This window comes from Papio anubis, chromosome 3 (assembly GCF_008728515.1).
Source record: "Papio anubis isolate 15944 chromosome 3, Panubis1.0, whole genome shotgun sequence".
Taxonomy (NCBI): domain Eukaryota; kingdom Metazoa; phylum Chordata; class Mammalia; order Primates; family Cercopithecidae; genus Papio; species Papio anubis.
Window position 1 is genome coordinate 114923778 of NC_044978.1, and position 21154 is coordinate 114944931.

Here is a 21154-nt window from a genome sequence, read left to right on the forward strand (position 1 = left end):
TCTCCTGCCTAAGCCTCCCAAGTAGCTGAGATTACAGGTGTGCCCCACCCTACTCAGCTAATTTTTGTATTTTCAGTAGGGATGGGGTTTCACCATGTTGGCCAGGCTGGTCTCAAACTCCTGGCCTCAGGTGATCCATCCACCTTGGCCTTCCAAAGCATTGGGATTACAGGTGTGAGCCACCCTGCCTGGTCAGGAAATTTTTTTTTTTTTTTTTTTTTTTTCCTGAGCCGGAGTCTCGCTGTGTTGCCCAGGCTGGAGTGCAGTGGCGCAATCTGGGCTCACTGCAAGCTCCACCTCCCAGGTTACGTCATTCTCTTGCCTCAGCCTCCCAAGTGGCTGGGACTACAGGCGCCCGTCACCACGCTCTGCTAATTTTTTTTGTATTTTTAGTAGATACAGGATTTCACTGTGTTAGCCAGGATGGTCTCAATCTGACCTCATGATCTGCTCGCCTCGGCCTCCCAAAGTGCTGGGATTACAGGCGTGAGCCACCGCGCCCAGCCTGGCCAGGAAATATTTTTAAACGAATCCCGTGGATGAACTGAGGAGGCGGTGTTGGTTAAGACCCAAATTCTCTGGTAGCCAGCAATGGGTCATAGTCTACTCACAGTTGGCGTTTCTATGGACATTCTGAAAAATTAACGTCTTTCACCAGGACAGAAAATAAAGAGATACCATCTTTGGGAAATACTACATGTCCCTATTAGGACCTGGCTCCTAATATTAGTTTTGTACTCATTTTGCAAAACTGCATATATTCTGCAAAGATGTCTCTCTCCTAAATATGACAGTATCTGTAATAACAACATTTTTTTAAAAAACTGAGTTTGTTCTTTTTTACTGCATTTTTTTCTGCATATTAAATCTTTGAGAACTGTGTTGGAACTATATTGCCTTACTGAGTAGTAACATTCTGTGTAAGCCAAGAGTGGCACGCAGTAATAAAATGTAGCGGCCATTTTCAAGGGAGTTTTATCCTTTGTGGTATCAAGTACCAGACTATGTGTTAACAGACTAGTAACACATAGAATTACGACTCATAGTTACTACTCAGTAAGTATGTAACTCAATAAGGTGATATAAAGATGACATTTATTGAGGGATGCAAGATAATGTAAACATGTAAACAGGAACTGGCAAACTGTTCAGTAAGGATCACGGGACTGCAATTTCTATTCTAAAGCTCATTTTAAGTAGCTTTTCTTAACTTAGAGAATTAAAATTCTTATGGTTGATGGATTTCAATAGATTTCTCTTTCTGTACTTCACTGGGATTCTATTTTTCCTACATTTTCTTATAGAAACTTTTTCATGTTGACAGATATTTTAAAAATGAATATTGATATTTACATATTTCAAACCCTAGTAAGAATTAGTAGATCAATTTATAGAAGTTCATAAGGAGATATTTGTTGAGACAGTTTCCTACACATTTTCTAGGAAGAAATATTTGATTTTAAGTATTTTGGAGGTTACTGGGAATTTACACATCATGTTACATCAGAAATAACAGTGCAAAAACCTAAAAACAGAATGCTGAGAATAGAACCTGAAAGGAGGGCAAGAAGAAGAGATTCTTACATGGGTTTAGGTAATTTGAGGTATAATACTCTCACTAAGAGTTTTTATATTACTTGAGATACATCAAATAATTGTTATTTTTCTTTTTACAGATACCCACAATTGTGTTATAATTTCCTCTGGCGATAAACCTGAGCACCGATGCTTGACCTATTGTAAGTAAGAAAGTCATATATGGGCCGCATGCAGTGCCTCATGCCTGTAATTCCCGCACTTTGGGAGGCCGAGGCTGGCAGATCATGATGTCAAGAGATCGCGACCATCCTGGCCAACATGGCGAAATCTCATCTCTACTAAAAATACAAAAATTAGCCAGGCGTGGTGGCGTGCGCCTGTAGTCCCAGCTACTCGGGAGGTTGAGGCAGGAGAATTGCTTGAACCCAGGAGGCAGAGGTTACAGTGAACCTAGATGGCGCCACTGCACTCCAGCCTGAGTGACAGAGCAAGACTCTGTCTCAAAAATAAAAATAAAATAAAATAAAATAAAATAAAGTCATATATGGCAAAATCCAGTCTTGTATTTTGACCTCTTTTGTTTTTTCTTTTCTTTTTTTCTTCTTTTTTGAGACAGAGTCTTGCTCTGTTGCCCAGGTTGGACTGCAGTGGTGTCATCTTGGCTCACTGCAACCTCTGCCTCCCGGGTTCAAGTGATTCTCTTGCCTCAGCTTCCTGAGTAGCTGGGACTACAGGCGCGCACCACCAAGCCCAGCTAATTTTTGTATTTTTGGTAGAGACAGGGTTTCATCATGTTGGCCAGGCTGGTCTCGAACTCCTGAGCCACCTGTCTCGGCTTCTCAAAGTGCTGGGATTACAGGTGTAAGCCACTGCACTGGCCTGTTTTGACCTCCTTTCTGTCTTTACTTAAAATAAAAAATAAAAATAAAAAAAAGATTTAAATCATAAATGGTTAGGGATAGTAAAACCTCTTTGTTCTGTAAGTGAATATCTTCACCTTGTTCTGCCTAAGTTTAGCTTTAGCAGTTTAAACTCCCAGAGTTCTTCTTGTGATATTGTTGCGTACTCAATAAATCATTGCTATTGTTGTTGTTGGTAAAATAGGTGAAAAATGAGTGTGGAGATGCGTTTTCCCCCTTTGTGACTTGATATTAAAATTTTTCTTCACAAACCATTATAGGGACCTACCTATTTGTTGGTCTTACAATGGTGGGTCATTTTGCAACCTATTATAATTTGCTCCAAATAAAATAGTTTTTATCTTCAAATAGAAACACATTGGAGAGAAGTAATGAGACACCATTTGGGATTGTTGGCAATTTTAAATGTTCAAAAAATGAAGTCACAAAAGCAGTAGAACAAAAAGCCTCACCCTGGCTCATTAGATTATTTAACCAGCAGTTGGTGTTGGCACCAGATCATTAGCCAGACTGTTAAAAAAAAGTGCTAGGGGCTGGTAACCCTGTCCTCTGTGGGGAAAAAAATCTAAAATATGTCCCTTATTATACCTTTTGGTACACAGATTTCCCTTATGAATTTCTGATTAGAAGAAAATATGAGGATATGGCATTGTAAGCCATGAGTGGCATACAGCCATAAAATGTAGTGGCCATCTTCAGGGGAGTTTTATCCTTTGACTATCAAGTTTTGTATTGTCAGGGTGTCTTGTCCTGCCTGGTTCAAAGCACTCATGGCTCACATATTGATGATCAGAGAGAGAGAGATTCCAGGGAAAATGCATTGGAAAAGTACTTGTAAGAGCTTCTGCAGAGTGGAGTGGCATGTACAGATCCTTCTCCAAATATTAAGCAGTGTGTGTCTATTTTTGGCATCACATTATAAATAGGCCTTCTGCTTATTGCGATACAGGAAAAATACTTTCAAGGTGATTTACATTCAGCTCTACCATGTTGTAATATTTAAGGCTGCAGTACTTTTATAGATAATGCTAATTTGCTGGTGAGGTTTATTAGCTTTGTGAGTCTCAGCTGGTAGATGCAAGGATCTGTAGTTAGGGGAAGCTCTAGGATTTTCTCTGACGAATCCCAATACGTTAACAGGAAATATTAGCCACACCCAGTATGATTGATAAAGTTCTCTACTCCTTGTTTTTTAAAAAATATACCATTTCACAGTTTTGGGGGATTACCAGAAGCTGGACGTTTTGTGTTAAAGTGTGTGTGTGGTTCACGAGTCCTCATTTTTCCAGGACAAGAAAGGTCTCTCTCTTCTCCTGCAGTCTTCAATGAAGCTTCAGAGCCAAGCTCTACATTTTCCAGGGGGCGTCTGTTGATTTTTGTTAAATATATACCCATCAGTTTCAATGGACAGGCTAAAAGTTAGGCATTCATTAATTAGGTGTATTTTTTTAACTTATGGAATTAGACTTCTTTCAAATTGTTGATCAGTAAAACTGATGATAAGTAAAACCATATGTGTTAGTTTTAAACACTATACAACAGGAGCATCCTGTTTAATCAGCATAATCTTTTCAGAGAACACTATGTTGAAAAAGGGTTCTTAACTTCTCATGGTAAGCATTTGGGATTTGGAAAACTTGGATCTCTTTCCCTACTTCTGTGTGAAGCCATTCTCTACCACTCTTTGGTAAAATGCAGTAGCCAGAAAACTGTAAGTAAAACTCTATATCCTGGAAAAGATCAATGGGGAGAACATTTGGTCACGTAAGAGCAGAGATGAGTTTCAAGAGGGATGAAAGGACAGATGGCCCTGCAGGGTCTGCCAAGATGTTCAGAGGCCCCAGGACAGCCAAGACAACAAATGGACTGTGCTCTCCCTGTTACGTGGACAGCACCAGGGTGGGGAGTTCTGGTTATTTAGCAAAAGACTTTGCTCCAGGATTAAGAAAATGTAGGACTTTCTAATTAGCTGCTTCCTGACAATAGCTGGGTTTTGTGATCTTTGCATCTGCTGCGTTTTGCTCATTTGCTCATCTGCTCATTGACTGCATAAGTTCTGTTTAGATGGTATTTGATTTTTGCTGACTTCCCTCATATAATTATTAATACTTCTTTAGTGACTGATAAGGTCTCGGTACTAGATATATAATAGTGAACAAGAAGGGCATGGCTCCTACTGTTATAGAGCTTATGGTCTAGTATGGAAAATGAAAATGAAACTAGTTGTAATAATGCATAATGAGGGCTATAAAAGAGAAATTGCAGAGTTCTGTAGGTGTACATAGGAGGGAAACCTAAGATAATCTGCAGGTCAGAGCAAGTCTCTCGGGAAGGGATAGGTAGTCTGAGACCTGAAGGATGAATAGAAGTTTGCTTATAAAGATTCCAGATAGAGAAGATGGCATGTATGAAGTTGTTAAAGTAAGAGAGATTTTTATATATTTGAGCAATTGGAGGGTAAAGTGGAGAGAAGGATAAAATGGAGGGCCTGGAGGATTTTTGTCTCCTTTTCTCCCTTCCTACACTCTAGGATATAGGCAGGCATGAGGAAGGCCAGGAGAGGGTTTTGGTGGGACAGAGTTTAAATTTTGGCAGGAGGAAGTACTTCACTGGGAAGTGGGAAGTATGTCTTTGGAAAGGCATCATAGGAACAAGGATTGACTGACTCACAAAGGTAGAAAATAAGGTTAGTTTAGGGTTAAATTCTCTGCATGGTGTGGCTGGAGGGTAAAGTGAGGAGGAAGCAATTTGGGAATCAATAGAATACAGTAGTAGCTAGGATAACCCAGATGGTACCTATAGAGAAAGCAGAGAAGAACCAAAACAGAACTCTGGAAAACACTGACGTTTAGTTGACAGGCAGAGAAGCACTGCAAAGAAGATGAGAAGGACAGCTCAGAAAGAGACAGGGAGAGCTGGGAAACTGGGGAATCACAGAAGTGAAAGGAGAGAGTTTTTCAGGACTGGGCTTGCCTCGGGCACAAAATTTAAAAAGGTGACAAAAACTCAGGAATTGAGATAAATAATATTTTAATGCAATATTTAAAAAAAATAAAAGTTAATGCAAAAAATCCACGATGAACAAAACATCACATTTTTAAATAAAAATGGGATCCAAATTACTGAATTTTATTTTTGCTGCAAGTTCCAATATGGTTGACAGGACACTGTGGAATTTATATTTAGAAGTCTTATTTTTCTAAGTTTGATATTTTGTTCATCTGGAAAGAAGAAACAATGAATGTTAAATGTGGCTGAGAAGTCAGTCAAGATAAGGACTGAAATGAGTCCATTGGATTTAGGGACAAGGCATTGTCATTGGATCTTTTGTCCACCTTGTTTTAATAAATTGCAATGGAAATTATCTTCCTGTCTCTGTGAACATAATCATCACCTCCAAAAAAGCTGAGTTCTTTTATGAATGAGTGGATTGTGTAACTATAAACTTATATTTTTGTTCAAATTTTTATTGTGACAAATACATATAACATAAAATTTGCCATCTTAACCTTTTTGCTTGTTTGTGTTAGGTCCAGGGGTACATTTACAAGTTTGTTATATAGGCCAACTTAGGTCACGGGGATTTATTGTACAGATTATTTCATCACCCATGTACGAGGTCTAGTACCCAATAGTTATTTTTTGTGTTCTTCTTCCTCCTCCCATCATCCACCCTTAAGTAGGCCCCAGTGTCTATTGTTTCCCTCTTTGTGTTGGTGAGTGCTCCTCATTTAGCTCCCACTTGTAAGTGAGGACATGTGGTATTTGGTTTTTTGTTCCGCTGTTAGTTTGCCAACGATAATGGCCTCCAGATCCATCCATGTTCCCATAAAAGACATGATCTCGTTCTTTTCTGTTGCTGCAGAGTATTCCATGGTGTGTATATACCACATTTTCTTTATCCATCTGTCACTGATATGCATTTAGGTTGATTCCATGTCTTTGCTATTGTCAATAGTGCTGCAGTAAACATTTGCGTGTGTGTGTCTTTATGGTAGAATAATTTATATTCCTCTGGGTATAAATCCAGTGACGAGATTGCTGGGTTGAATGATAGTTCTGTTTTTGGCTTTTTAAGGAATCACCACACTGCTTTCCACAATGGCTGAACTAATTTACACTCCCACTAACTGTGTATAAAGTGTTCCCTTTTCTCTGCAATCTCGTCAGCATCTGTTATTTTTTTGACTTTTAATAATAGTCATTCTGACTGGTGTAAGGTGGTGTCTCATTGTGGTTTTGGTTTGCATTTCTCTAACAATCAGTGACATAGAGCCTTTTTTCATAGGATTGTTGGTGACATGTATGTCTTCTTTTGAGTTCTCTGTTCATATCCTTTGCCCACTTTTTAATGGGATTGAATTTTTTTTGTAAATTTGTTTGTTTCTTGTAGATGCTGGATATGAGACCTTTGTCAGATGCATAGTTTGCAAATATTTTCTCCCACTCTGTAGGTTGTCTGTTGACTCTGTTGATAGTTTATAGTTTCTTTTGCTGTGCAGAAGCTCATAAGTTTAAAGATCCCATTTGTCAATTTCTGCTTTTGTCGTAATGGCTTTTGGTATCTTTGTCATGAAATCTTTGCCTGTTCCTATGTCCAGAATGGTATTAGCTAGATTGTCTTCCAGGGTTTTTATAGTTCTGTGTTTTACATTTAAGTTTTTAATTCATCCTGAGTTGATTTTTGTATATGGTGTAAGGAAAGGCTCCAGTTTCAATCTTCTGCATATGGCTAGCCAGTTATCCCAACACCATTTATTAAATAGGTAGTCCTTTCCCCATTGCTTGCTTTTGTTGGATTTTTTGAAGATCAAATGATCATAGGTGTGTGGTCTTATTCCTAGGCTGTGTATTCTGTTCCATCAGTCTACGTGTCTGTGTTTGTGTCAGTTTTGATTACATGCTGTTTTGGTTACTTAGACTTGGAGTATAGATTGAAATCAGGTAGTATGATGCCTCCAGCTTTGTTCTTTTTGCTTAGGATTTCCTTGGCTATTCAGACTCTTTTTTGGTTTCATGCAGATTTTAAAATAGTTTTTTCCACACAAAGAAATTGACATAATAACCAGCTAACAATACAATGATGGAATCAAATCACACATACCAATACTAACGTTGAATGTGAATGCATTAAATGTCCCACTTAAAATGTGCACAGTGACAAGCTAGATAAAAAGCAAGACCCAATGGTGGGTTGTCTTCAAGAGACCCATTCCACATGTAATGACACCCATAGGTTCAAAATAAAGGGATGGAGGAAAATCTACCAAGCAAATCGAAATCAGAAAAAAAGCAGGGCTTGCAATCCTAATTTCAGACAAAACAGACTTTAAACAAAGATCAAAAAAGACAAACAAGGGCATTACATAATGGTAAAGGGTTCAATTCAACAAGAAAACCTTACTATCCTAAACACATATGCACCTAACACATGAGTGCTCAGATTTATAAAGCAAGTTCTTAGAGACCGACAAAGAGACTTAGACTCCCACGCAATAATAGTGGGAGACTTTGACACTCTACTGATAATATTAGATAGATCATTGAGGCAGAACATTAGCAAAAATATTCAGGATCTGAACTCAACATTGGACCAAATGGATCTGCTAGATCTCTACAGAACTCTCCATCCCTAAACAACAGAATATACATTCTTCTCATTACCACATACTCTAAAATCAAACACATAATTGGACATAAAACAGTCCTCAGCAAATGCAAAAGAACTGAAATCACTCCAAACACACTTTTGGACCATAGTGTGATAAAAATAGGAGTGAAGACTAAAAACATGCTCAAAACCATGCAATTTCGTGGAAATTAAACAACATGCTCCTGAATGGCTTTTGGGTAAATAACAAAATTGAGGCAGAAATAAAGAAGTTCTTTGAAACTAATGAGAACAAAGATACCAGAATCTTGGGGACACAGCTAAGGCAGTGTTAAGCGGGAAATTCATAGCACTAAGTGTCCATATCTCAAAGTTACAAACATCTCAAATTAACAGCCTAACATCACAACTGAAAGAATTAGAGAAGTAAGAGTAAACCAACCCCAATGCTAGCAGAAGACAAGAAATAAGCCAAATCAGAGCTGAACTGAAGGAAATTGAGACACAAAAAACCATGCAAAAGATCAATGAATCCAGGAATTGGTTTTGTAAGAAAATTAATAAGATTGATAGGCTGCTAGCTAGACAAATAAAGAAGAAAAGAGAGACAATCCAAAAAACATAATTAGAAATGACAAACGGCACGATAAAGGGCATGTTACCACCGACCCACAGAAATAAAAGTAACCATCAGAAACTACTATAAACACCTCTATGCACACAAACTAGAAAACCTAGAAGAGATGGATAAATTCCTGGCTACATATATCCTCCCAAGACTGAACCAGGAAGAAATTGATTCCCTGAAGAGACCAATAATGAGCTCCAAAATTGAATCAGTAATAAGTAGGCTACCAACCAAAAATAGCCCAGGACCAGATAGATTCACAGCTGAATTCTACCGGGTATACAACGAAGGACTGGTATCATTCCTACTGAAACTATTCTAAAAAATTGAGGAGGATGGACTCCTCCCCAACTCATTCTATGAGGCCAGCATTATCCTGATACCAAAATCTGTCATAGATGCAACGAAAAAAGAAAATTTCAGACCAATATCCTTGAGGAACATAGATGCAAAATCTTCAATGAAATACTGGCAAATCGAATCCAGCAGCACATCAAAAAGCGAATCCATCACAATCAAGTAGACTTCATAGCCAGGATGCAAGGTTGGGTCAACATACACAAATAAATAAATGTGATTCATCACATAAACAGAATTAAAGACAAAAAACCACACATGATTATCTCAATAGATGCAGAAAAGGCTTTCAATAAAATTCAACATTCCTTCATTCTCAATAAACTAGGTATTAAAGGAACCTGCCTAAAAATAATAAGAACCATCTATGACAAACCACAGTCAACATTGTACTGGATGGGCAAAAGCTGGAAGCATCCCCCCCTCGAAAACTGGCACAGTACAAGGATGCCCTTTCCCACCACTTCTATTCAACATAGTAAGTTCTGGCCAGAGCAGTCAGACAAGAGAAAGAAAGAAAAGATATCCAAATAGAAAGAGAGGAAGTCAAACTGTCCCTGTTTGCAGATGGCATAATACTATATCTAGAAAACGCCACAGTCTCACCCCAAAAGCTCCTTCTGCTAATAAACAACTTCAGCAAAGTTTTAGGGTACAAAATCAATGTACAAAAATCACCAGCATTCGTATACTCCAGCAGCTAAGCTGAGAGCAAAATAAGGAAGACAGTCCCATTCACAATTGCCACAAAAAGAATAAAATACCTAGGAATGTAACTAACCAGGGAGGTGAAAGATTTCTACAATGAGAATTATAAAACACTGCTCAAAGAAGTCAGAAAAGACACAATCAAATGGAAAAACATTCCATGCTCATTAATAAGAAGAATCTTAAAATCATAAAAATGATCATACTACCCAAAGCTATTTACAGATTCAATGCTATACCTATCAAACTACATTGACATTCAAACAAATGACATTCATCACATCTTAATCGTTTTTAGGAGTTCAATTATATTAATTATATTCTTACTGTTGTGTAATAATTACCACCATTCACCTCCAGAACTCTTTTCATCTTACAAAACTGAAACTCTATACTCATGAAACCCTTTGATTTAAAGTCTATTTTTCTGTATTATTATTGCCACCATGCTCTATTGGTTATTGCTTGCATGGAATATTTTTTTTATCCTCTAACTTTCAGTCTGTTAATGTCCTTGGGTCTAAAGTGAGATATACTATCTATCTTGCAGATAGCATATAGTTAGATCATATGTTTTTATTCATTCTACCAATCTCTGTCTTTGGAGAATTTAATCCATTTATATTTTAAGGAATTATTAATAGGAAGGGACTTATGCCATTTTGCTGCTTGTTTGCTATATGTCTTACAACTTTTTTGTTTTTCATTTACGGTTTTACTACCTTCTTTTGTGTTTAGTTGATTTTTTTTTTTTTTTTTTTTTTAATGGAGTCTTGCTGTGTCATCCAGGCTGGAGTGCAGTGGTGCCATCTCAGCTCATTGCAACCTCTGCCTCCCAGGTTCAAGCGATTCTTCTGCCTCAGCCTCCCAAATAGTTGGGACTAGAGGTGCATGCCACCACACCCGGCTAATTTTTTGCATTTTTTAGTAGAGACGGGGATTTCACCACGTTGGCCAGGCTGGTCTCAAACTCCTGACCTCAAATGATCTGCCTGCCTCGGCCTCTCAAAGTGCTGGGATTACAGGCATGAGACACTGCACCTGGCTGTTTAGTTGATTTTTGTAGTTAACATTTTAATTCTCTTCTCATTTCTTTCATTTCTTTCTTTTTTTAATTTCTTTTTTTTTATTTGTATAAACAGGGTCTCACCTTAATGCTCAGGCTGGAGTACAGTGGTGTGATCATAGCTCATTGCAGCCTCAATCCTCCTGCCTCAGCCTCCTGAGTAGCTGGAACTATAGGCAAACACCACCATGCCTAATTTTTAACTTTTGTGCAGACAGGGTCTCACTCTGTTGTCTAAGCTCCTTCTCATTTCCTTTTGCATATACTATATAGCTACTTTCTTTGTGGTTACCATGGGTGTTACATTTAACATCTTGAAGTTATAACACTCTAATTTAAATTTATACCATATTAACTTCAATAACACCCAAAATTCCTCCTTTGTAGCTCACTCTCCACTCTTTTTAGTTAATGCCACAAAATTACAACTTTATAGAGTGTGTGTCCAAAAGCACAAACTAATAATTTCTTTTAAAAATGAATTAATCTCCTAAATTATGTAGAAAACAAAATGTATTATAACCAAAATTATTGTAGTGTTAGCTTTTATCATTTCCCATGTGTTTATTTGTATTGCAATCTTTATTTGTGCATGTGGCTTCCAACTACTGTCTAATGTTCTTTCATTTCAACCTAGAGGACTCCCTTGACCATTCTTGCAGGACAATTCTAGTGCCTCAATTTTTGTTTATCTGAGAATGCCTTAGTTTCTCCCTCACTTTTGAAAGATAGTTTTGCTGCATGTAGGATTCTTGTTGACGATTTGTTTCTTTTAGCACTTTAAATAAATATATTAGACCACTGATTCTGGCCTCCAAAGTTTCTTTCTTCTTTTTTGAACTCAAAAGCTTTTATTATATATTCTTTTTTTTAAAAAAATTATACCTTAAGTTCTAGGGTACATGTGCACAACGTACAGGTTTGTTACGTATGTATACATGTGCTATGTTGGTGTGCTACACCCATTAACTCGTCATGTACATTAGGTATAACTCCTAATGCTCTCTCTCCCCCATCCCCCCACCCCATGACAGGCCCTGGTGTGTTCTCATTGTTCTCATTGTTCAATTCCCACCTATGAGTGAGAACATGCGGTGTTTGGTTTTCTGTCCTCGCGATAGTTTGCTCAGAATGATGGTTTCCAGCTTCATCTATGTCCCTACAAAGGACATGAACTCATCCTTTTTTATGGCTGCATAGTATTTATTCCATGGTGTATATGTGCCACATTTTCTTAATCCAGTCTATCATTGATGGGCATTTGGGTTGGTTCCAAGTCTTTGCTATTGTGAATAGTGCTGCAATAAACTACGTGTGCTTGCGTCTTTACAGCAGCATGATTTACAATCCTTTGGGTATATACCCAGTAATGAGATGACTGGGTCAAATGGTATTTCTAGTTCTAGATCCTTGAGGAATCACCACACGTCTTCCACAATGGTTGAACTAGTTTACAGTCCCACCAGCAGTATAAAAGTGTTCCTATTTCTCCACGTCTCCAGCACTTGTTGTTTCCTGACCTTTTAATGATTGCCATTCTAACTGGTGTGAGATGGTATCTCATTGTGGTTTTGATTTGCATTTCTCTGATGGCCAGTGGTGATGAGAATTTTTCATGTGTCTGTTGGCTGCATAAATGTCTTCTTTTGAGAAGTGTCTGTTCATATCCTTTGCCCACTTTTTGATGGCATTGTTTGATTTTTTTCCTGTAAATTTGTTTAAGTTCTTTGTAGATTCTGGATATTAGCCCTTTGTCAGGTAGATAGATTGCAAATATTTTCTCCCATTCTGTAGGTTGCCTGTTCCCTCTGATGGTAGTTTCTTTTGCTGTGCAGAAGCTCCTTAATTTAATTAGATCCCATTTGTCAATTTTGGCTTTTGTTGCTGTTGCTTTTGGTGTTTTAGACATGAAGTCCTTGCCCATGCCTATGTCCTGAATGGTATTGCCTAGGTTTCCTTCTAGGGTTTTTATGGTTTTAGGTCTAACATTTAAGTCTCTAACCCATCTTGAATTAATTTTTGTATATGGTGTAAGGAAGGGATCCAGTTTCAGCTTTCTACATATGGCCAGCCAGTTTTCCCAGCACCATTTATTAAATAGGGAATCTTTTCCCCATTTCTTGTTTTTGTCAGGTTTGTCAAAGATCAGATGGTTATAGATGTGTGGTATTATTTCTGCTGGCCTCCAAAGTTTCTGATGAGAAATATGCTGATAATTGTATTGAAGATTTCTTGTATGTGATGAGTTGCTGTTCTCTCATTGCTTTCAAGATTCTCTCTTTGACTTTGTCTTTTAACAGTTTGATTATAATGTGTCTCAGGATGGGTCTCTGAGTTTAACCTACTTGGAGTTTTTTGAGCTTCTTGGATGCTTATATTCATGTATTTCCATCAAATTAGGGAATTTTTAGCCATTATTTCTTCAACTATTCTTCCTACCCCTTTCTCTCTCTCTCTTCTCATTCTGGGATCCTAGAAAGTCTGAACATTGTAATTTCAGTTATTTTGTTTTTCAACTTCAGAATTTCCTTTTGGTTTCCTTTCACGTTTTGTATCTCTTTATTGATATTTCAATATGTTCAGATATTGTTTTCTTGAATTTCTCCATGTCTTCCTTTAGTTCTTTAAGCGTGTTTAAGACAGATATTTTAAGCCTTTTTCTAGTTGATTTGCCATTAGGTCTTTCTCAGGGATAGTTTTTGTTGGTTTATATATATTTTTCCTTTAAATGGGCTATATTTTCCTATTCCTTTACATATCTTGTGATTTTCTGTTGAAATCTGGATATTTGACTCTAATAATGTGGTATCTCTGAAAATCAGATTCTCCTCTTCCTCAGGGTTTGAGGTTTTTGTTTTTGATTGCTGTAGGCTGTCTCTGTGCTGAGAATCTGCCTTAAGCAGGAACTGAAGATCTTTTCAGAGCCTACATCTTTTCCTGGGCGTTCATGGTGATTTTCTAATTTCCCCCATATATGTAGTTGCTTTTGAATGTCCTAGTCTTTAAAGTCTGGCTCCCAAAAGAGGAAAAAGAGAAAAATTAAGGTGGGGAAAATGCACCAATCCTTTAAATCCCCTGGAAGTCACTTCAACCAAAGGGAGAGAAGCTTGCAATAATGGAGGGAAGTACATCAATAATGGTCACTGCCTCCCTGTTGCATCTCTGTGATCAGAGGCAGCAATCAGCGATTGGAGCACAGGTCCCTGATATTTGGAGGACAATGTCCTTTATTTTTATTTTTCTACCTTTTTTTGGAGAGGAGTCTTGCTCTGTCACCCAGGCTAGCGTGCAGTGGCACCATCTCGGCTCACTGCAACCCACGCCTCTTGGATTCAAGTGATTCTTTTTTTTTTTTTTTGAGATGGAGTCTCACTGTGTCACCCAGGCTGGAGTGCAGTGGTGCGATCTCAGCGCACTGCAAGCTCCACCTCCTAGGTTCACGCTATTCTCCTACCTCAGCCTCCTGAGTAGCTGGGATTACAGGCGCGTGCCACCATGCCTGGCTAATTTTTTTGTATTTTTAGTAGAGACGGTGTTTCATTGTGTTAGCCAGGATGGTCTCGATCTCCTGACCTCGTGATCTACCTCCCTCGGCCTTCCAAAGTGCTGGGATTACAGGCATGAGCCACCGGGATTCAAGTTATTCTTATGCCTCAGGCTCCCGTGTAGCTGGGTTTACAGGTGTGCGCTGCCACACCTGGCTACTTTTTGTATTTTTAGTAGAAACGGGATTTCGTTATGTTGGCCAGGCTGGTTTCGAACCCCTGACCTCAAGTGATCTGCCCTCCTCGGCCTCCCAAAGTGCTGGGATTACAGGCATGAGCCACTGTGCCCGGCAATTTTTCTACCTTTTTACCAAAGGGGAAATAGGGTCTTTTAAAAAATCTACCCTTGCTCCCAAAGCTGTTTGCAAAGTTGCTCCAGGAACACATGCACAGCTGCCTGCCAGTGGAATGGGGGTGAAAGGAGGATGGGTAGCTATTGCTGAGCTAAGAGCTGAAACTGATGAGAATTAATTGCAATTTACAATCCAAGTTTTCCCCTGGAAGTTGCAAATCTTCAATAGACTACAGAGTTCCAAAATCATTACATCAGGCAGATTGCTGGAGTGTAATTATTGTCTGGGTGGGGAAACAGATTCCTGGTGCTTTCTATTCAGTCATCTTCCCAGCATCCTCTGTGGCCTAGTGTACATTTTAATTGTTATTATTTATTTATTTATTTTCTGAGACAGGGTTTCACTCTGTTGCCCATGCTGGAGTGCAGTGGTACAATCATGGCTCACTGCAGCCTCGACATCCCAGGCTCAAGAGATCCTCCCACCCTAGCCTCCTGAGTAGCTGGGACTACAGGCACATGTTACCATGCCCAGCTAATTTTTGTAGTTTTTGTAGAGATGGGGTTTCACCATGTTGCTCAGCTGGTCTTGAACTCCTAACCTCAGGTATTCCACCCACCGTGGCCTCCCAAAGTGCTAGGATTACAGATATGAGCCACCATACCTGGCCAAATCTCATCTTTTATGTTAACTTTAAGGCGAAACGAAATAATTCCTTAATTGTATGAATTAATCTTTAGAAGTTATATGGATAAGTCCTTGTTCTTGCCTAAGTTCATAGGGCAGGCATATCTCAGGGCCAGAAATATGAGCTGGGGAGTTTAGGTAATTAGGTATGATTGCTAAGCCTATCCATGTTTACTCTGAGAGAAGTCAGCTGGTGTTTTGTTTGTAGGCCATTGTATAGTATCTGTCTGGGAGGTTCTAGATTCTTTTTAAATGATTTGCTTCCTAATGGGCTCTTCAGTTTGAAGTACCGTATATAATTTAGTTCTGTGTACGATACAATCCCCAGGCCCCTCTTTAATAAAGATGTTTACTTACATTTCCTTTTCAAGTGCTTTGTTGCCCTTTAATCAGGTCATACTTGATCTAAAAAAATCAGGTCCTTTTACTCTCAGATGCTATTTTATACTCTAATCATGGTTGGGATACTTCAGAATATTAGAAGTACTTGTCAGGTTCCAGCCACTTTTTCAAAATCTGGGGAACTCCAGCTTCACCTCTTAGTGTGTTAGTTATATTTACAGGATAAAACAATGATTTAATCTCATGAACTCAGTGTTTGGCTTTATGATAATCAACCATGGTGGCTTGCCTGGGACTGTCCAGGTTTTCATGCTGAAAATATCCTGTGTCCTGGGGAATCTGTCACTACTGAATAAACCTAGACAACTGGTCACCCTATTTGGCCTACAAATATTTCCTGCTTTCCTTTTTAAAAGCCACATAATTCTTCTAGATGTAAGGGTAGCAGGTGACTGCTAATTTGCATGTTTTTGTTCTTGCTAAATTTCTTTTCTATTTATTTATTGGTTTATTTATTTATTTATTTATTTATTCACTTATTTTGAGATAGAGTCTTGCTCTTGTCACCCACACTAGAGTGCAATGGCGTGATCTTGGCTCACGGCAACCTCCGTCTCCCGGGTTCAAGCAATTCTCCTACCTCACTCTCCTGAGTAGCTGGATTACAGGTGCCTGCCACCACGCTCAGCTATTTTTTTCTTTTTTTTTTTTTGTACTTTTAGTAGAGATGGGGCTTCACCAAGTTGGCCAGGCTGGTCTTGAACTCCTGACCTCATGTGATCCACCCGCCTCAGCCTCCCAAAATGCTGGGACTACAGGTGTGAGCCACTGTGCCTGGCTGCTAAATTTCTTTTTATTTATTTTTTGAGACGGAATCTCACTCTATCATCCAGGCTGGAGTGCAGTGGCACTTTTTTGGCTCACTGCAACCTCTGCCTTCCAGGCTCAAGTGATTCACCTGCCTAAGCCTCCGGAGTAGCTGGGATCACAGGCGTGCACCACCACACTTGGCTAAGTTTTGTATTTTTAGTGGAGACAGGGTTTCACCATGTTGGCAAGGCTGGTCTTGAACTCCTGCTCTCAAGTGATCCACCCGCCTCGGCCTTCCAAAGTGCTGGGATTACAGACGTGAGCCACTGTGCTCAGCCTTAAATTTCTTAATATTCACAGACTGCTGGCAGTTTTGAGCAAGTAAGGAGTTGAGAGACATCCTATGCTATGACCATCTGAGTTTACAGATGAATAAAATTTCAGTTGCATAGGCAAGTTTTGGCCATCTTCCTTCCACTCTGGCTGCCATGGTACTAGATTTCTGCAATGTCTTCAAACATCTCCTTTCCACTAACTAAAAACAAACAATTATGTTGGAACATCAACCACAGTAACAGGAAAGAGTAGCATTCGGTTAGTTTTAAATTGTCCAATAATCTTTTTCTAATGCCTCTATTTGCGTCATAGGCATTTTAACTTCCCTTGTGTCTAAAGTTCAGTGTCTCTCATGGATTACTCATATTATCGGAGTGTGAAAATAAATATAGTCGGGTTAATTAGCATCAATTTTAATAAGATCCCAGAGTAATTTTACACAATGCTTCCTGGGAAGAAAGAAATTAAACTTGGTAACTGAGATGATGGGATCTAAAATAGAAGCTATGCATAAAAGAAAGAAAATAAACACAGAAAAGGGAAAAAGATATTGTGTGCATTATGTTTGATATATAGATAAAGGTTTCTTTTCAGAATCACACAATGGGCTTTTGTTATTTTACCTCCAAAGGAAGTCAGTCTTGGTTCCCAAACAAGCAGACTGACCTTGTGGGCTTGTGGAGAATTCAAATACTCAGCTCCAATACTTGGTCATTCTGATTCAGTAGATCTGGAGTGGGACCTGGGAATCTCTATTTTTAATAAACCTTAAAAGTGATTGTAGTGTTCCTGGTTAATGGAATAATGTCTAGAAACCACTGAGTTAGGGAATTTGAAGAGATTTTCCTATTTTTCACTTTGGAAAAAAATATTTAGTGGTCATTCTTGAGATTTTGTTGAGATGACAGGTATCATTGTCTTTCCTTCAAAGGGGGGAAATTGAAGAAGGCGGAGTCATATTTGAATCTAAAAATATGGGAAAATGTGGACCTTTACCCTGCAGTTTCATCTTGAAGAGTAGATTGAGGTCCTGAAATAAGACTTGCTATAAAGTGCAAGGGTGAATTCCTCCAGAGGGCATGAGGGACTATGCAAAGCAATGTGTACATTTTACGCTTGACCATAACGAAGCAACTGAGTGCAGGAGGCTCCTGGAGACTGCCCAGAGTTAATCATTTTTCAATTGTATTCTAATTTATGCTATAGAGATTGTCCAACACTAATCAGGTGGAGAAGAGACGGTCAAAGTCTCTCTTGCTCATTATACATAATGGATGTACTTCTTAGGTGTATGTTTACGTGGCCTTTTACACCTATCCACGGACTCTGAAAAATCCTCTGGGAAACCGACACTAGGCCCCAGATACTTCATTAGCAGAGTGGATTCCCCAGCCCTGTCTCTTAATGGTATAGCAGAAGATGTGCTTGGCAATTTAATTGGATGGCTGTAAAGCTGGAATCCTGACCACTAGTGGTCACTGAAGATCCCAGGAGACTATCCTTATGGCAGGTAGAGTCCTGGACAAATTCCAACTCTGATAATTAAATTACATTCTGCCCAGCTTCCCTGTACACTTTCAGCTGGACTCTGTTCCCTTTCCATCCTTAATTGTGGAGGACATACACTTTAACAGAGAACCACTCGTTTCTAAAGATGCCTACAATATAATAACAATGTCCCGTAACTTACGGAGTGAGATTCACTTTGTTAGTGGTCTAGCGGCACATTTTAAAGTGGCACATTATGTACAAAGGGATAATTACTGGATTGGTATCCAAAGAGACATGGATCACTCCTGAAAAATTAAGTCTGTTAAACATTTCAGTGTATATTAAAAAGGCATGTTCTATTAGCTTTTAGAAGCCATTTTTTCCTGTTTCTTTATGGGAGATGTCTTTCGATAACCAAAGTAATTAGTAGTTATATCTTATTAGCAGAATAAAACCAATGTATTTTTTTTTTTTTTAAAAGCAAACAAAACAAAAAACCCAGCTGAGCTAAGTCAATAGAATAGAGGTAGAGGTGAGAACAGTGAGACATACTGGGAATCAATTTGAAGACTTGAAGTTTGTTGATGTAGAATTTGACCTAATGTGTGTCTTCATAATAAACAATTAGTCTGGTTTTACTCTTCTACTATGTTTTTCCAAAATGGTTAAGTTTAGAGGGCAATCTGCTTTCTCTTAACAGTTAAATTTTGTTATTTTTACAAATTGCTTTACTAATACAGATTTTTTTAAACAAATGAGAATTTAGTAAACTGCAAATTTACTGAGAACAGAGTGCTGTTATGTAAGATAAACAAACTTTAAATTATTATTCAGCAAGTTGTCTGTTTCTTTGAAATAGAATTCTAAAATATTTTAAATATATGAATAAAATATTATTTTCTCATCGTAGATAACTTTCCATTTAAAAAGTATTTAACATAACATTCTTTTTAATTTATTTTTATTTTATTTTTATTTTATTTTTTGTTTTTTTGAGACAGAGTTTCGCTCTTGTTGCCCAGGCTGGAGTGCAGTGGCACGATCTCGGCTCACTGCAACCTCCACCTCCCAGGTTCAAGCGATTCTCCTGCCTCAGCCTCCTGAGTAGCTGGGATTACAGGCATGTGCCACCACGCCTGGCTAATTTTTGTAGTTTTAGTAGAGATGGGGTTTCACCACATTGGTCAGGCTGGTTTCAAATTCCTGACTTCATGTGATCCACTGCCTCGGCCTCCCAAAATGCTGGAATTACAGGTGTGAGCCACTGCACCCGGCCTATTTAACATACATTCTATTAATAAACCAAGCGAGCCCATTATTTGGTATCCTGATTAACTCATATATATTTAGGAAAGCAAAATGTACTTCGTAGCTTATGTGGTTTGTCAACATGTTTGAGAATAAGTCCAGTGGAGATTGTTTTTGTTTGCTTTTATTATTATTGTTAAACTAACTTTCTGTTTCAAGTAATATACCTAGCTTAGAATTTCCTACCTTTAATACAAAAGGAGTCAACACATAGCTCCCGCACACCTATACCCACACAATGCTTAAATTTTGGAATTCTGTAATCATTTTCTGTGCATCTTCTTTCTAAGCCACACTAAATATTGCTTTACTTCAATTAGAATAAGGAGAAAAAATAGAGATCAGAAGGCAGACAACAGCTGGTTTTCATTGTAAGGAAGTTGGTTAATTACCTGGGTTAACGTGAGGAACGTGTTTGAGTGTGTATTAAGAATGCCTGTAGGCTGGGCATGGTGGCTCATGCCTGTAATCCCAGCACTTTGGGAGGCCGAGGTGGGCGGATCACCTGAGGTCAGGAGTTCGAGACCAGCCTGACCAACATAGAGAAACCCCATCTCTACAAAAAATACAAAATTAGCTGGGCTTGGTGGCGCATGCCTGTAATCCCAGCTACCCAGGAGGCTGAGGCAGGAGAATGGCTTGAACCTGGGAGGCGGAAGTTGCGGTGAGCCAAGATCACACCATTGTACATCAGCCTGGGCAACAAGAGCGAAACTTCATCTCAAAAAAAAAAAAAAAAAAGAATGCTTGTAAAAATTATTTGTTTATTTATTTATTTATTTTTGAGACATGGTCTCACTCTATTGTAGGCTTGAGTACAGTGGCATGACCGTGGCTCACTAACGCCTCAACCTCTTGGGCCCAAGTCATCCTTTCACCTCAGCCTCCCAAGCAGCTGGGCCTACAGATGTGCACCACCATGAGTGGCTAATTTCTTTTTTGTCTTTAATTTAGGGAAAGAGTTTTGCTATGTTGTGCAGGCTGATCTCGAAATCCTGGGCTCAAGCAATCCTCCTGCCTTAGCCTCCTAAAGTGCTGGGATGACAGGTGTGAGCCACCACATCCCACTAAAAATGTTTAAATATAAACATAGTCCTGTAATGAAAAGAGGTGGAAGTTTATCTCAGAAGGTCTCTGAAAACAGGAAAAATTCTCAGAAATATAGATGGTTTGTGAATGATTCTGTCCTGTGCTTGAAATAAAGTAAATATAGGTAGAGATTGTAGGTTTGTTTTAATGGTAAATTTTAAAATTCTGAAAGAAAGAAAAAAAGAAACAATGCATCAGATTGTGCTATTTTTTATAGAGGTTTAAAATGACCTAGTGAAACATGTGGCTGATTGAAACATGTTCATCTCTCTTTCCTCTAGAGACTTCTCTAAAATGAAAGTAAAGAATAAAAACTCTTTATAGTCACAATGTCAAAGAGAAGGAAATAAAAGCCATTATCTTTTGGGAGAATTTCCACATTATCAATCTGGCATAATGATTTATCCTTCTAAGGGTGAACTGT

General features: G+C 38.6%; 1 protein-coding gene across 1 annotated transcript in view; it reads left to right on the plus strand.

Annotated features, from left to right (window-relative positions):
• SLC4A4 (solute carrier family 4 member 4) overlaps positions 1-21154 on the plus strand; it is a 494300-nt gene that overhangs the window by 23467 nt on the left and 449679 nt on the right. Inside the window, exon 2 of the mRNA XM_031664484.1 lies at positions 1677-1739. Coding sequence (XP_031520344.1) covers positions 1726-1739 — 14 coding nt within the window. The 5' untranslated portion in view covers positions 1677-1725. The remainder of the gene's footprint in view (positions 1-1676; positions 1740-21154) is intronic.